At 43.2% G+C, this 16,429-nt stretch overlaps 1 protein-coding gene across 2 annotated transcripts; it reads left to right on the top strand.

The window, feature by feature from the left end:
- Positions 1 to 4,682: 4,682 nt before the first annotated feature.
- LOC106588868 (low affinity immunoglobulin gamma Fc region receptor II-like) lies at positions 4,683 to 14,612 on the top strand. 2 transcript variants are annotated; one of them, XM_014178362.2, is made up of 6 exons: positions 4,683 to 4,731; positions 4,933 to 4,974; positions 6,531 to 6,788; positions 12,880 to 13,137; positions 13,246 to 13,404; positions 13,578 to 14,612. In XM_014178362.2, exons 1-6 carry the CDS (start codon positions 4,695 to 4,697, stop codon positions 13,619 to 13,621), a joined length of 798 nt encoding a protein of 265 aa, XP_014033837.1. In that variant the 5' UTR covers positions 4,683 to 4,694; the 3' UTR covers positions 13,622 to 14,612. The 2 variants fall into 2 exon arrangements, with proteins under 2 accessions (XP_014033837.1, XP_045565568.1); XM_045709612.1 differs by lacking the exon at positions 4,933 to 4,974 and having other exon boundaries at positions 4,686 to 4,731.
- Positions 14,613 to 16,429: the final 1,817 nt, after the last annotated feature.

The raw sequence follows: 16,429 nt of genomic DNA, 5'->3' as shown, positions 1-16,429 counted from the left end.
GTCAAACACGATGACAACACCACCCCAACGGCTGTTGCTGGGCAGCTTCAATGTGGTGCTCTTATTCTTCTCACTTTGCTTGGTGAGGTAGATTGCTGCTATAACTTGATGACCCTTCACATACCTAACCATTTCCTTGGCTCTCTTGTAGAGTGTATCCATTGTTTTCAGTGCCAAGATGTCCTTGAGGAGCAGATTCAATGCATGGGCAGCACAGCCAATGTGTGTGATGTGCATTGTCTGTCATCAGTACAAATACATTCTGTGGTCCAAGGTCATTGATGACTGCCTTCAGCTCATCTGCAATGTAGAGACCGGTGTGTCTGTTGTCCCTTGTGTCTGTGCTCTTGTAGAATATTGGTTGAGGGGTGGAGATGAAGTAGTTAATTATGCCTTGCTCACGAACATCCGTGGGCAATACAGTCTGCCATCTCTATGATTTGCTTGACCTTCACTTGAACTCTGTTGAACTCTGCATCCAGCAATTGAGTAGATAAAGCATGTCTGGTTGGAGTGGTGTATGCTGGGCAAAGAACATTCAAAAATCTCTTCCAATACACATTGCCTGTGAGCATCAGTGAACCAGTTGCATACACAGCTCGAGCAAGACATTCATCAGCATTTCTCTGACTGTGTTCCTCCATTGTGTCCAAAAAACTTCTGATTCCAGGAGGACCATGAGCTGTTGCTATCAATAAGGTGTCTTATTCATCATTTTCACCTCAAATGGAAGTAGAGGGACTTTTGTCAGAGGTTGCTTGTTGTGAGAGTTTAGGGAACTTCATGCACTTGGCCAGATGATTCTGCAGCTCTGTTGCATTCTTCACATATGATTTGGCACAGTATTTGCAAATGTACACAGCTTTTCCTTCTGCATTAGCTGCAGTGAAATGTCTCCACTCATCAGATAGCGCCCGTGGCATTTTCCTGTAAAGATTAGAAAAAAAGCAAAAAAAAACACAAATACAATTCCATGTACAGATAAATAGTTAAGCAGTTAGATTAAACAACTTCTTAACTATTTAAGAAAAATGTTTTAAAATGAAACATGTAAGGAAACATGTGACTTAACACTCCTCGGGTAGCAGGCTCAAGCAAGCTAAAACCCCAACAAACTAGCAGAAATTGTTAACAAGTTAGAAATTATTTAAACACACTTTTGTAACGGCCGTCGTTAGAGAAAGACCAAGGTGCAGCGGAAGATGTGTTCATCTTGAATGAATTTTAATACAAAAGAGAACACTACAAAAATGAACAAAAGACGACAGCAAAACAGTCCTGTTAGGAAATACTCTAAACAGAAACAATCACCCACAAAAACCCAAAGGAAAAACAGGCTACTTATGTGTGACTCCCAATCAGCAACAACGAACTACAGCTGTGCCTGATTGGGAGCCACACACGGCCCAAAACAAAGAAATACAAAAACATAGAAAAATGAACATAGAACGCCCACCCAATGTAACACCCTGGCCTAACCAAAATAAAGAACAAAAACCCCTCTCTATGGCCAGGGCGTTACAATACCCCCCCCAAAGGTGCGGACTCCGGCCACAAAACCTGACACTGAAGGGGAGGGTCCGGGTGGGCCTTCTTACGGCGGCGGCTCAGGTGCGGGACGTGGCCTCCGCCCCACCCTCAGCGTCGCCCACTTAGGTGGCGCCCCTGGCCGCGCCGGAGGACTGGGGGGCGACCCTGACTGCGCCCGGCTGGCGGGCAATTCTGGTTGCGCCCGGCTGGCGGGCGACCCTGGCTGCGCCCGGCTGGCGGGCGATTCTGGTTGCGCCCGGTTGGCGGGCGACCCTGGCTGCGCCCGGCTGGCGGGCGATTCTGGTTGCGCCCGGTTGGCGGGCGACCCTGGCTGCGCCCGGCTGGCGGGCGACCCTGGCGGCTCCGGCTGCTCCGGGCTGGCGGGCGGCTCCGGCGGCACTGACCCAGGATTCACCAGGCTGGGGAGACATGAAGGAGGCCTGGCCCTGGGCGCAGGCACAGGACTCACCAGGCTGGGGAGACATGAAGGAGGCATGGCCCTGGGCGCAGGCACAGGATTCACCGGGCGGCTCTGGCGGCTCCGGACAGGCGGGCGGCTCTGGCGGCTCCGGACAGGCGGGTCCGGACTGGCGGGCGGCTCTGGCGGCTCCGGACTGGCGGGCGGCTCTGGCGGCTCCGGACTGGCGGGCGGCTCTGGCGGATCCGGACTGGCGGGCGGCTCTGGCGGCTCCGGACTGGCGGGCGGCTCTGGCGGCTCCGGACTGGCGGGCGGCTCTGGCGGCTCCGGACTGGCGGCGGCTCTGGCGGCTCTGGCCCAGGACTCACCAGGCTGGGGAGACATGAAGGAGGCCTGGCTCTGGGCGCAGGCACTGGACTCGCCAGGCTGGGGAGACCCACTGGAGGCCTGGTCCGTGGAGGAGGCACAGGACTGACCAGGATGGGGAGAACCACTGGAGGCCTGGTCCGAGGAGGAGGCACAGGATAAACCAGGCTGTGGGGAAGCACTGGAGTTCTGGTACGTAGGCTCTTTACCCACACTCCAGGCTGAATGCCCACTTTGGCCAGGCACGGATGGAGCGCAGGCATTGGGCGAACTGGACCCTCCCAGCGCCCTGGAGAGAGTGCGCACTGGAGACCAGACGCGCTGAGCTGGCACCATCCGTCCTGGCTCGATGCCTGCACTCGCATGGCACTTGCGGGGGGCTGGCCTATAGCGCACCGGGCTATGAACGCGCACTGGAGACACCGTGCGCTTAATCGCATAACACGGTGCCTGACCAGTACTGCGCTGCCTCCAGTAAGCATGGGGAGTTGGCTCAGGTCTACCGCCTGACTCCGCCAATCTCCCCGTGTGCCCCCCAAAAAATGTTTTGGGGGGGTTGCCTCCCGTGTCCGTCGCTCTCCCTCGGCAGGTTGTTGCAGTGGTCAAATGATTGATCCCATGTCCAGTCAATCCTTGACTCCAACACCTCCAGCAACCAGGATGCCATGACCTCCCGAGCACGCTGCTTCATCCCCTCCTTGTGCTGCTCCTTCCTCCGCTGCTTGGTCCGTTGTTGGTGGGTGATTCTGTAACGGCCGTCGTTAGAGAAAGACCAAGGTGCAGCGGAGGATGTGTTCATCTTGAATGAATTTTAATACAAAAGAGAACACTACAAAAATGAACAAAAGACGACAGCAAAACAGTCCTGTTAGGAAATACTCTAAACAGAAACAATCACCCACAAAAACCCAAAGGAAAAACAGGCTACTTATGTGTGACTCCCAATCAGCAACAACGAACTACAGCTGTGCCTGATTGGGAGCCACACACGGCCCAAAACAAAGAAATACAAAAACATCGAAAAATTAACATAGAACGCCCACCCAATATAACACCCTGGCCTAACCAAAATAAAGAACAAAAACCCCTCTCTTATGGCCAGGGTGTTACAACTTTGCTGTAGGCTACTATTTGCTAGTTAACAAAACATCATGTATGTCATATACAATATATTCACCCCACCCAGTATTGTAATCAACACTTACCAGAAAGCATGTAGTCCTGGGCTCAGACAGTGTTGTAGTGTGGGCTCAATAGCATCTCATTAGTGTGCAAGATGTTGAGAATCAGCTGCACATGTGATGGAAGAGTGCACTGTGCATGCAGAGGGTTGCAATTCCATTGAATTGGGGATAGTTTAACCAAAATATGCCACAAGACCTAGAATTGCCTTATGTGTATTCCACAAAAAAGGTTCACTGTTAACTTATAACTTTTTGGATGAATTTAAGCAAAATTCCCCAAATTCCCGGGCTTAACTTCCCATGGAAGATTTCCGGAAAAACTCTGGAAATTTACCGGAAAGTTTCCAACCCTTTGCAACCCTAGTGAGGTGCATACTTTTGTTTCAAAGTAGATTAGTTTAAGACTACCAAGAAACACTCTGTGTGACCTTGGTTTAGCCCACTGCAGTAAAGGCAAAAACAAAAGTAGGGTTGTTGGTCGGGGTGGATGGGTGGGTGTATAATGCGAACATCTAGCAATCCAAAGGTTGCGTGTTTGAATCCCATCACGGACAACTTTAGCATTTTAGCTAATTAGCAACTATGCAACTACTTACTACCTTTTAGCTACTTTGCAACTACTTAGCATGTTAGCTAACCCTTCCCCTAACCCTAACCTTAACCCCTAACCTACCTAATGTTAGCCACCTAGCTAACGTTAGCCACAACACATTGGAATTCATAACATATCATACGTTTTGCATATTTACATTTAATTGCAATTCATAACATATAATACCTAATGGATGATGGACATCCAAAAATTCATACCATACGAAACATAACATTTCATAATTATTAGTGTTCCATATTTTTTTGTATTTATTTAACCTTTATTTAACTAGGCAAGTAAGAACAAATTCTTATTTACAATGACCCCGGCCAAACCCTAACCCGGACGATGCTGGGCCAATTGTGCGCTGCCCTATGGGACTCCCATTCACAGCCGGTTGTGATACAGCCTGGAATCTAACCAGGGTCTGTATTGACGCCTCTAGCACTGAGATCCAGTGCCTTAGACCGCTGCCCCACTCGGGAGCCATTTAAAATGTTATGTCTACCCCTGAGTCCAGGTTGCAGCGTCAGTTCAAGGTAATGTGGGGGTTTATGTCAGGCATTCTGCTGCTCAGTCTATCAGTCAGCAGCATCTCTACAGGATGGAGCAGCACACCTCTCTCTACATGCTACTCTATTGTAAGTAGGGTGACTGTTTCCATTGTGTCATCAGTCAACATTTCCAAGCTCCATGAGTGGAGGGAGTGTAGATTCAATTTAGATCAAATGTAGCTTCAAGAAGAGGACTCTTGAACTTGAGCAATATTATAAATGTGCACTGCACTATGTTAAGTAGTAAAATGCTGTGCTCTGTCTGTCTCTCTCCCTCTATCTTTCTAGTGCTGAATACTGTGATATACTCTGGACATGCTCAAATTAATGGTTAGTAGGTTTCAATGTTCACTTTGAAACATTTATTTCCAGTGGTGTAAAGTACTTAAGTACAAATAATTTAAAGTACTACTTAAGTTGTTTTTTGGGGTATCTGTACTTTACGATTTATATTTTTGATAACTTTCACAACTTCACTACATTCCCAAAGAAAACAATGTACTTTTTGCCTGACACCCAAAAGTACATTTTCAATGCGTAGCAGGAAAGGAAAATTTGCCTCTGATTTGACGAACTCACTAAACACAAATGCATCTTTTGTAAATTATGTCTGAGTGTTGGAGTGTGCCCCTGGCTATCCATACATTTTAAAAACAAGAAAATGCTTTGGTTAATAGAAGGAATTTAAAATTATTTATACTTTTACTTTTGATACTTAAGTATATTTTAGCAATTACATTTACTTTTGATACTTAAGTATATTTAGAACCAAATACTATTAGATTTTTACTCAAATAGTATTTTACTGGGTGACTTTTACTTTTACTTGAGTAACTTTCCATTAATGTATCTATACTTTTACTTAAGTATGACAATTGGGTACTTTTTCCACCACTTAATTTCTATAATCTAGTTATAGGCTGTCCAGAGTGGGAGAAAACGCTTGTTGGCGATATTTCATTTCCTTATGTTATAGAATATATTTTTTACAAATATAATTATTTATTGCCTGAACCGTTCAATTGGGTTCTTAACAGTATATGCAAAAAGTCGGATTTCGTCTGATAAGATTTCGTCTGATAAGCACCGATCTTTGTTAACAGAGCGGTTTAGCTTTCTCGCATAAACTTTTGAGGAATTAACATGTTGTGGTGGTCATCTTCAAAAGTTGTTTCCGCGGGTCGCAAAAATAGAAATGAACATAACATGAGCTGAATTAAATGTAAAAGGCTTTGAAAATAAAACGTATGCGGTACGTACGCTCTGTGCTTCGTTGACGTTTCAACGAAACAGACGTGCTTTTGTGAGAAATCGTTGAAAAAGAACAGCAATTTCGCATTAATATGAAAGTTGTATACTAAAATATTAAAATACTACGTAATGTCTCAAATTCGATATCTATCTTACCTCATACCTTGTTTTATGTTCTGAGGATTCGAGAAGAATTATGACGAGTTCAACAGGAAAGTGAGCCTGTCAGGTAGCCTTCATTCTTGCACAGCAGCCATCCAGCCTACCTGAGGCGATGTGCAATTTTCCTTTTTTCTTTACAATTTTATTTCTTTGGCCTCCATTGACTTAGTCACCCTAATTTTGGCCATCCTACAAGGGTAACAACTCCAATGAACTTTGAACGGATTGTGATAGAGACATGAGGTTTGGACCATTGGTTTTCTTAGAGGATTATCTACAAAATTATATATATTCTACCCATTGGTAAAAATATGATTTTTTTATGTCTTTGTTTTCATTGCTCATTAAGTTAAGTCACAATGGTGGTCTATGCACATTTGTTCTGATCTATTTGTTGTGATAGCAAGGTTTATGTAGAGAGATATGAGATATGAAGGGTGGTCAATATGTTGTCTCTCTTTCTCTCTCTCCAGCCTCTCTGAGCATCAGTCCTGACAGATCTCAGTTCTTTGAATATGAGTCTGTCTCTCTGAGCTGTGATGTTCAGAGCTCTACTGGATGGAGAGTGGTGAGGAACACGCTGAAAGGAGGGACTGAAGAGTGTCCCACTGACTGGGGATTTTTTAAAGGGTCTTCATGCACCATATCTGCAGTACCATCAGACAGTGGAGTGTACTGGTGTGAGTCTGGGTCTGGAGAACACAGCAATGCTGTTAACATCACAGTACATGGTATGTCCAAAAGCTGTTGCATTCATATCTGATGACAGAGAATATTGTGTTGTTTGTGTAGTATAGTGTACAGAGATTGTTATTATATTGTTATTATTGGGTCTGAACCCAGCCCTGTGCAACTGGGTCCTGGACTTCCTGATGGGCCGCCCCCAGGTGGTAAAGATAGGCAACAACACCTCCACCACGCTGATCCTCCACCACGCTGATCCTCAACACAGGAGCCCCACAAGGGTGTGTGCTCAGCCCCCTCCGGTACTCCCTGTTTATCAATGACTGCGTGGTCATGCACACCTCCAACTCAATCATCAAGTTTTCAGACGACACAACAGAGGTGTAGGCCTGATTAACAACAAAGACAAGACAGTCTACATGGAGAAGGTGAGGGCCCTGGCGGAGTGGTGCCTGGAAAATAACCTCTCCCTCAACATCAATAAAATGAAGGAGCTGATCGTGGACTTCGGGAGACAGCAGAGGGAGCACGACCCCAACCACATTGACGGGCCGCAGTGGAAAAGGTGAAAACCTTCAAGTTCCTCGGTCATGACGTTGGCCTGTGGGTAAGGTTTATGACCCCCCCATAAATACCTTTCTCCCTTGACTCAACTGAAGGACTCTTGAATAGCCTTTGTTAAACATAGAGAGTCTGGGAATATCATACTGTCACGGTTGTCGTAGAGAGGAGGGGACCAAAGTGCAGCGTGTGTGTCGTTCCACATTATTTATTTACACTGTGAAACTATTGAATACATAAATAAACTGAAAGACAAAAACAACAAACCGTGACGCAAAGGTGAAACATACACAACTCAAAAATAATCTCCCACAAACCCAGGTGGGACAAACACTAACTTAAATATGACCTCCAATTAGAGACAACGATGACCAGCTGCCTCTAATTGGAGATCATCTCAAACAAAGCCCAACATAGAAATACAAAAACTAGAACAACCCAACATAGAAATTCAAAACTAGAACATAACAACATAGAAAAACTAAACTAGAAAACCCCCGTCACGCCCTGACCTACACTACCATAGAAAATAACAGCTTACCATGGTCAGGATGTGACACAAAAGGTGGGGGGAAAGGAACCATATTTCGGTAATCCAACTAGTGGAGAATATGCATTGGTACTTAATGAATATGATGTCAGTTCGGTTGTCATCTGAGACATTATGACTGATGACAGGACGACATAAGCTGTATCTGGGAAAGTCTACACATTCTAGTTATCAGATTCACATGGAATTGTTGTGCAATTTAAATGTTTAAATATGAAACTATTTGTGAAAAGATGAAATGTAATCTTAACCCAATTCTCTCATTTGGAAGCTTTCATAAGGTTAGAGCTCTGCTCAATCAGTGGTCCTCCCCTGTGAAGAGACATTGGTTATAAACTATGAAACACACCCTTCTCTCCCTCCACTATATAAGCCCTTGACGAAAATGTAACCTCCTGTTCTGAGTACGTAAGGCCTGCAGCCTCTGAGTTAAAAGGGAGAATAATTTGCTGTTCCGGGTACATTAGGGCGACGGTCCGATGTCAGAAGGATTCAGATAATAAGCTGTTCCGGGTACATTAGGGCGACGGTCCGATGTAAGAAGGATTCAGATAATAAGCTGTTCCGGGTACATTAGGGCGACGGTCCGATGTCAGAAGGATTCAGATAACTTGCTGTTCCGGGTACATTAGGGCGACGGTCCGATGTAAGAAGGATTCAGATAACTTGTTGTTCCGGGTACATTAGGGCGACGGTCCGATGTCAGAAGGATTCAGATAATAAGCTGTTCCGAGGACGTGAGGATGACGGTTCCACGTTAAAAGGACGAACATGTCAACTACAGAACTAAGCCAACCTCAGCGTGAGCTTTGGTTGCGAATGGTATGAACTTTGAACTCTTATTCACTACAGAAGTGATACCTCCTAGCTGTTGAGTTAGCAGCGGCCACTGTAAACGTGGGATAGGAAAGGACGGACAAAGGATCTCTTCTAACAAACAACACGACACTGCCAAGTACCCAGTTTACCACCAGAGACACTCTTAAAGGGACAAGGAAGATCTCTGTTGGGCAACAATTTAGCGCCGTCCACAGGGTATGGCATGGCATTGCAAAATGGAGTGATAGCCTTCCTTCTTCAAGATCCCTTTTACCCTGTACAAATCTCCCACTTTACCACCACCAAAGCACCCCCAGACCATTACATTGCCCCCCCCCCATGCTTAACAGATGGCGTCAAGCACTCCTCCAGCATCTTTTAATTTTTTCTGCATCTCACGAATGTTCTTCTTTGTGATCCGAACACCTCAAACTTAGATTCGTTTATCCATAACACTTTTTTCCATTCTTCCTCTGTCCAGTGTTGGTGTTCTTTTGCCCATCTTAATCTTTTATTTTTATTGGCCAGTCTGAGATATGGCTTTTTCTTTGCAACTCTGCCTAGAAGGCCAGCATCCCGGAGTCGCCTCTTCACTGTTGACGTTGAGACTGATGTTTTGCGGGTACTATTTAATGAAGCTGCCAGTTGAGGACTTGTGAGGCGTCTGTTTCTCAAACTAGACACTCTAATGTACTTGTCCTCTTGCTTGGTTGTGCACCGGGGCCTCCCACTCCTCTTTCTATTCTGGTTAGAGACAGTTTGCGCTGTTCTATGAAGGAAGCTGTACACACCGTTGTACGAGATCTTCAGTTTCTTGGCAATTTCTCGCATGAAATAGCCTTCATTTCTCAGAACAAGAATAGACTGACGAGTTTCAGAAGAAAGTGCTTTGTTTCTGGCCATTTTGAGCCTGTAATCGAATCCACAATTGCTGATGCTCCAGATACTCAACTAGTCTAAAGAAGGCCAGTTTTATTGCTTCTTTAATCAGAACAACAGTTTTCAACTGTGCTAACATAATTGCAAAAGGCTTTTCTAATGATCAATTAGCTTTTTAAAATTATAAACTTGGATTAGCTAACACAACGTGCCATTGGATCACAGGAGTGATGGTTGCTGATAATAGGCCTCTATACACCTATGTAGATATTCCATTCAAAATCAGCTGTTTCCAGGTACAATAGTCATTTACAACATTAACAATGTCTACACTTGTCACGCCCTGACCATAGAGAACCCTTTTATTTCTCTTTTTTGGTTAGGTCAGGGTGTGATTTGGGTGGGCATTCTAGATTTTGTATTTCTATGTTCCATTTCTATGTTGGCCTGATATGGTTCCCAATCAGAGGCAGCTGTTTTTCGTTGTCTCTGATTGGGGATCATATTTAGGCAGCCTTTTCTCACTGAGGTTTTGTGTGATCTTGTTTTTGTATAGCTGTTAGAAGCCTGCAAGACTTTTGGTTCGTTGTGTTTATAGATTTTTTTTTTCTGGTTCACCTTTGAATAAAATTATGATGAACCCAACTCACCTTGGTCTACCCATAACGACGAACGTTACAACACTGTATTTCTGATCAATTTGATGTTATTTTAATGGACAAAATATAGCTTTTCTTTCCAAAACAAGGACATTTCTAAGTGACCCCAAACTTTTGAACATTAGTGTACATAAGGTCACATGTTTTGCAGATGCTTGCATGAGATAGCTTGACTATATAAGGCTTCCGTACTCTTTGTGTGGGGGGCTCTCACTCCAGTCACTTGTGTGTGGTGCGACCAGCCTCCTTGTTGCGGTAGGTAGCCTAGTGGTTAGAATGTTGGACTAGTAACTGAAAGGTTGCAACATCAAATCCCCGAGCTGACAAGGTAAAATAAAAATCTGTTGTTCTGCCCCTGAACAAGGCAGTTAACCCACTGTTCCTAGGCTGTCATTGAAAATAAGAATTTGTTCTTAACTGACTTCCCTAGTTACATAAAGGTAAAAACAATAATGAAATTGCAATACATTTATTAATAAAAGTAATACCTTTATTGATTATTGACCTTGCCTCTCCTCAAATCAAATTTTATTGGTCACATACACGTGGTTAGCAGATGTTAATGAAAGTGTAGCGAAATGCTTGTGCTTCTTGTTCCAACAATGCAGTAATATCTAACAATTAATCTAACAAATTCCCAACAACTACCTTATACACACAAATGTAAAGGGATGAATAAGAATATGTACATATAAATATATGGATGAGCAATGGCTGTGTGGCATAGATGAGATGCAGTAGATGGTATAGAATACAGTATATACATATGAGATGAGTAATATAATATGTAAACATTATTAAAGTGGCGTTATTTAAAGTGACTAGTGATACCTTTATTAAGTCAAGTTATTAAAGTGGCCAGAGATTTGAGTCTGTATGTTGGCAGCAGCCTCTCTATGTTAGTGATGGCTGTTTAACAGTCTGATGGCCTTGAGATATAAGCTGTTTTTCAGTCTCTCGTTCCCAGCTTTGATGCACCTGTACTGACCTCGCCTTCTGGATGATATCGGGGTGAACAGGCAGTGGCTCAGGTGGTTGTTGTCCTTGATGATCTTTTTGGCCTTCCTGTGACATCGGGTGCTGTAGGTGTCCTGGAGGGCAGGAAGTTTGCCCCCGGTGATGTGTTGTGCAGACCGCACTACCCTCTAGAGAGCCTTGCAGTTGAGGCCGGTGCAGTTGCCGTACCAGGCGGTGATACAGCCCGACAGGATGCTCTCAATTGTGCATCTGTAAAAGTTTGTGAGTGTTTTAGGTGACAAGAAACATTTCTTGGGTTGAGGTCGGGTGATTGTGGAGGCTAGGTCATCTGATACAGCACTCCATCCTTCTTGGTCAAATAGCCCTTGCACATGCTGGAGGTGTGTTGAGTCATTGTCCTGTTGAAAAACAAATGGTAATCCTACTAAGCGCAAACCAGATGGGATGTATTGCTGCAGAATGCTGTGTAGCCATGCTGGTTAAGTGTGCCTTGAATTCTAAATAAATCACTGACAGTGTCTCCAGCAAAGCAACCCCACACATCACACCTCCTCCTCCATGCTTCATGGTGGGAACCACACATGCAGAAATCATCCACTCACCTACTCTGCATCTCACAAAGACACGGTGGTTGGAACCAAAAATCTCAAATTTGGACTCATCAGACCAAAGGACAGATTTCCATCGGTCTAATGTCCATTACTCTTGTTTCTTAGTCCAAGGAAGTCTCTTCTTATTATTGGTGTCCTTTAGTAGTGGTTTCTTTGCAGTAATTCGACCATGAAGGCCTGATTCACGCAGTTTCCTCTGAACAATGGATTTTGAGATGTGTCTGTTACTTGAACTCTGTGAAGCATTTATTTGGGCTGCGATTTCTGAGGCTGGTAACTCTAATGAACTTATCTTCTGCAGCAGAAGTAACTCTGTGTCTTCATTCCCTGTGACAGTCCTCATGACAGCCAGTTTCATCATAGAGCTTGATGTTTTTTTGGGACTGCACTTGAAGATACTTTCAAAGTTCTTGAAATTTTCCACATTGACTGACCTTCATGTCTTAAAGTAATGATGGACTGTAATTTCTCTTTGCTTATTTGAGCTGTTCTTGCCATAATATGGACTTGGTCTTTCACCAAATAGGGCTATCTTCTGTATACTTGTCACAACACAACTGATTGGCGCAAATGCATTAAGAAGGAAAGAAATACCACAAATGAACTTTTAACAAGGCACACCTGTTAATTGAAATGCATTCCAGGTGACTACCAAATGAAGCTGGTTGAGAGAATGCCAAGAGTGCGCAAAGCTTTCATCAAGGCAAAGATTGGCTACTTTGAAGAATTTCATTTGTTTAACACTTTTTTGGTTACTACATGATTTCATGTGTTATTTAATAGTTTTGATGACTTCACTATTATTCTACAATGTAGAAAATAGTGAAAATAAAGAAAACTTTTGACTGGTACTGTATATTTTTACTCCGGATTCCGACATTGCTCGTCCTAATTTTTCAATTTTCCTGAATTCCATTATTTTACTTTTAAATGTGTATGTTTTGTTGTGTATTGTTAGATATTACTGCACTGTTGGAGCTAGGAACACAAGCATTTTGCTACACCCGCAATAACATCTGCTCACCATGTGTGTGCGACAATACAATTTGATTTGATATCTACCGTCTCCTGTGTTATATAGATGGGGCTGTGATCCTGGAGAGCCCTGCCATTCCTGTGACTGAGGGATATTTTGTGACTCTGCGCTGCGTATATGAAGACAAGAAAACGAAGAAAACATTCTCAAACTTCAGAGCTGATTTCCATAATGATGGATCCCTCATCATGACCAACACTACAGGGGAGATGACCATCCCTGCAGTATCCAAATCAGATGAAGGGCTCTACAAGTGTAACAACACTAAAGGAGAATCACCAGAGAGCTGGATGACTGTGACAGGTGAGCAATACTCTGCTCACACATTAGACCTTTATTTGAAGCTACGTATAGAAATGTGTCTTATTGTTGTGTGTGTGTGTGGTAATGGTCATGTAATTCGTTCCCTAGTTCCATCTTCAGCTCCAGGGCCAGCCCCATCTCCAGCAGTCCCAGTGTGGTCCATCTCTCTGCCCAGGCTGCTGTGTAGTCTACTAGTAGTGTCTCCTTACCTGCTGGTGACCATCATACTGGTGGTGAAATGCAACAGCCGCAGGAGCATGGCTCGAGGTGAGAACCCTACCACATCTTAACTGTATGTATTCACCTTTTAACCCAATACTATGTGCTGCACAGGAATACTACTTAAATAGTTAATCTTGATAGAATGTCCTAGAACTTCTTAGTTACAATGGTATGTGGTTAGTGCATGAGAAGTTTCTGTTCCGATCTCTGTATTATAGCTCAATCTGATGAAGAGAAGAAAAGATGTACTGTCATCACATAATCAGGATGGAATGTTACGCAACAACACACTTTATGGGAACCATGTTGATATGGTAACATCGGTGGACATTGTTAAAGAGAAGAGTAACCATGTTATTGTTGTTGTGTTGGAGTAAACACACTACTGTAGGCCCATGTCTGTGTCATGCTCCATGTAGCATTGTAAGGTTGTGTTGTGTTACAGGTCGGAGAGAGAGAGAGAGAGAGAGAGAGAGAGAGAGAGAGAGAGAGAGAGAGACAGACAGACAGACAGACAGACAGACAGACAGACAGACAGACAGACAGACAGACAGACAGACAGACAGACAGACAGACAGACAGACAGACAGACAGACAGACAGACAGACAGACAGACAGACAGACAGACAGAAGCCTGACTGAAGGATGGGGGAGAGAAGAAGACCCCCCACACACACACATAAACACACACATACACTGTTACCATGCACTTGTTTATCAGAATAGAGGATGTGCTGCTGTGTGGCTGGTTGCATATGAGCATATGCTGTGGTTAACCACTTTCTCTGTCCTTTTGTCTTCTGCTGCCCCCTTCCCTCCCTGCTCTACATGCTTCACTGCCAAAGCTGTAGCGGGCTAAAAAGCTACTGGTAAGTTAAAGCTGGACCACAAACATCAACAAGTTAAAAAAAAAAAATTCTGTGAAGTGTGAAGTTTCCAGAACTGTGGTTAGAACAGACTAACTTCCCTCAGTATCTACTGCACTCATGTATGTGTCACTGGTACAGGGAGACTTGTAATATTATGCCCCTGGTGAATGTCTTAAAGGTTTGCAGGTGTTTTTTAAATTGACATTTTAGAACTGATAACCAATAGCAGGCGTCAGGCTTATTGTGTCCATGCTTTCCACAGCCTGAGGAAATGTATCTGATCAAATACTTATTTCCCTCATTAAAATGCAAATCAATTTCTAACATTTTTTACATGCGTTTTTCTGGATTTTTTTTGTTGTTATTCTGTCTCTCACTGTTCAAATAAACCTACCATTAAAATTATATACTGATCATTTCTTTGTAAGTGGGCAAATGTACAAAATCAGCAGGGGATCAAATACTTTTTGCCCCCACTGTATGTGCAAGAGGCTTCTAAACAGCTTCTACCCCCAAGCCATAAGACTCCTGAACATCTAATCAAATGGCTACCCAGACTATTTGCATTGCCCCCCCCCCCCCCCTCCTTTTTCTACGGTGCTGCTACTCTCTGTTATTATCTATGCATAGTCACTTTAATAAGTCTACCTACATGTACATATTACCTAAATTACCTCGACTAACCGGTGCCCCTGCACATTGACTCTGTACCAGTAGCACCTGTATATAGCCTCGCTATTATTATTTTACTGCTGTACATTAATTATTTGTTACTTTTATTTGTAACTTTTTTACGGTATTTTCTTAAAACTGCATTGTTAGTTAAGGGCTTGTAAGTAAGCATTTCACTGTAAGATCTACACCTGTTGCATTCGGGCATGTGACAAATAACATTTGATTTGATAGAGTTCATCAGGCTGTTGATTGTGTCCTGTGGAATGTTGTCCCACTCGTTTTCAATAGCTGTGCGAAGTTTCTGGATATTGGCAGGAACTGGAACACGCTGTCGTACACGTCGATCAAGAGCATCCCACACATACTCATTGGGTGACATGTCTGGTGAGTATGTAGGCCATGGAAGAACTGGCACATTTTCAACTTTGTTTCAGAACATTACATCCTATGGAAATTCAATTGCACGCTCCCTCAAGACTTTAGACATCTGTGATTCTGTGTTGTGTGACAAAACTGCACATTTTAGAGTGGCCTTTTATTGTCCCAAGCACAAGGTGTACCTGTGTAATGATAATGCTGTTTAATCAGCTTCTTGATATACCACACCTGTCAGGTGGATGGTTTATCTTGGCAAATGAGAAATGTTCACTAACACGGATGTAAACTTATTGTGTGCACAAAATTTGAGAGAAATACGTTTTCTGTGCGTATGGAACATTTCTGGGATCTTTTATTTCAGCTCATGAAACATGGGACCAACACTTTACATGTTGAGTTTTTATTTTTGTTCAGTGTATTTATGTACGGTACCTTCCAAAAAAAGTTTACAGGTACATATATGTGGAAAATAACAAATGGAAAATAATAAATGGAAACTGAATTAACTGAATATGAAATTATGTTAATTTGTATATTGTATCTGTAACCCTCCCCTGAATCCTGCATTAGAGGGATGATAAATATATGGGTGAACTACCTGAAGCTGAGGGTAATTAACAAAGGCTGGTAGGTAAATAGCACCATCTGGTAGTGATCAGGAGTATGGCAGCGAGAAGGCAGAGAGATAGCTAACCCCCATGAGACGACCATTAATTCAACAAACGCAAATGCTGCGGTCAGACCCTTCTCTGCATGGCACTCTACCTGCTATGCATGAGCAATACCAATATGTGGCAGCTCGATTTATCATCATCTGACTCTGATTTATATTTAATCAAATATGGACTTGATTTCCATTTCTGTCATATTGTGATTTTTTTTTTTATAATGAAGCTGTAGCTGGATGGATACATATACTTTTACTTTCCACACATTTTAAACAGCTACATTCTTGATCTTTGTGAAACTTACCTCATATCGCATCTCATAACAGAAACACTTCCCAATTTTGTATCACACCATTGATTCACATTTGGGAGGTTGGTTGAAAACTAGGTTCTCGATATCAGACGTCTTTATTTATCAAGAAAAGTGTATACCACTAAATATTGTACTTTTAAAAAAAATAGCCTACTGTTTTTAGCGAA

Source organism: Salmo salar, chromosome ssa27 (genome assembly GCF_905237065.1).
Source record: "Salmo salar chromosome ssa27, Ssal_v3.1, whole genome shotgun sequence".
In the NCBI taxonomy this organism is placed as follows: Eukaryota; Metazoa; Chordata; class Actinopteri; order Salmoniformes; family Salmonidae; genus Salmo; species Salmo salar.
The sequence above is the reverse complement of the archived record's forward strand: the minus strand, read 5'-3'. Positions and strand labels throughout refer to the sequence as shown.

Coding starts and splice junctions, on each gene's coding strand:
- LOC106588868 (XM_014178362.2), top strand. CDS start 4,695: ATGGAGCAGCACACCTCTCTCTACATGCTACTCTATT. Junction 4,732..4,932: donor TCTCTACATGCTACTCTATT/GTAAGTAGGGTG, acceptor CTATCTTTCTAG/TGCTGAATACTGTGATATAC. Junction 13,405..13,577: donor CCGCAGGAGCATGGCTCGAG/GTGAGAACCCTA, acceptor TCTGTATTATAG/CTCAATCTGATGAAGAGAAG.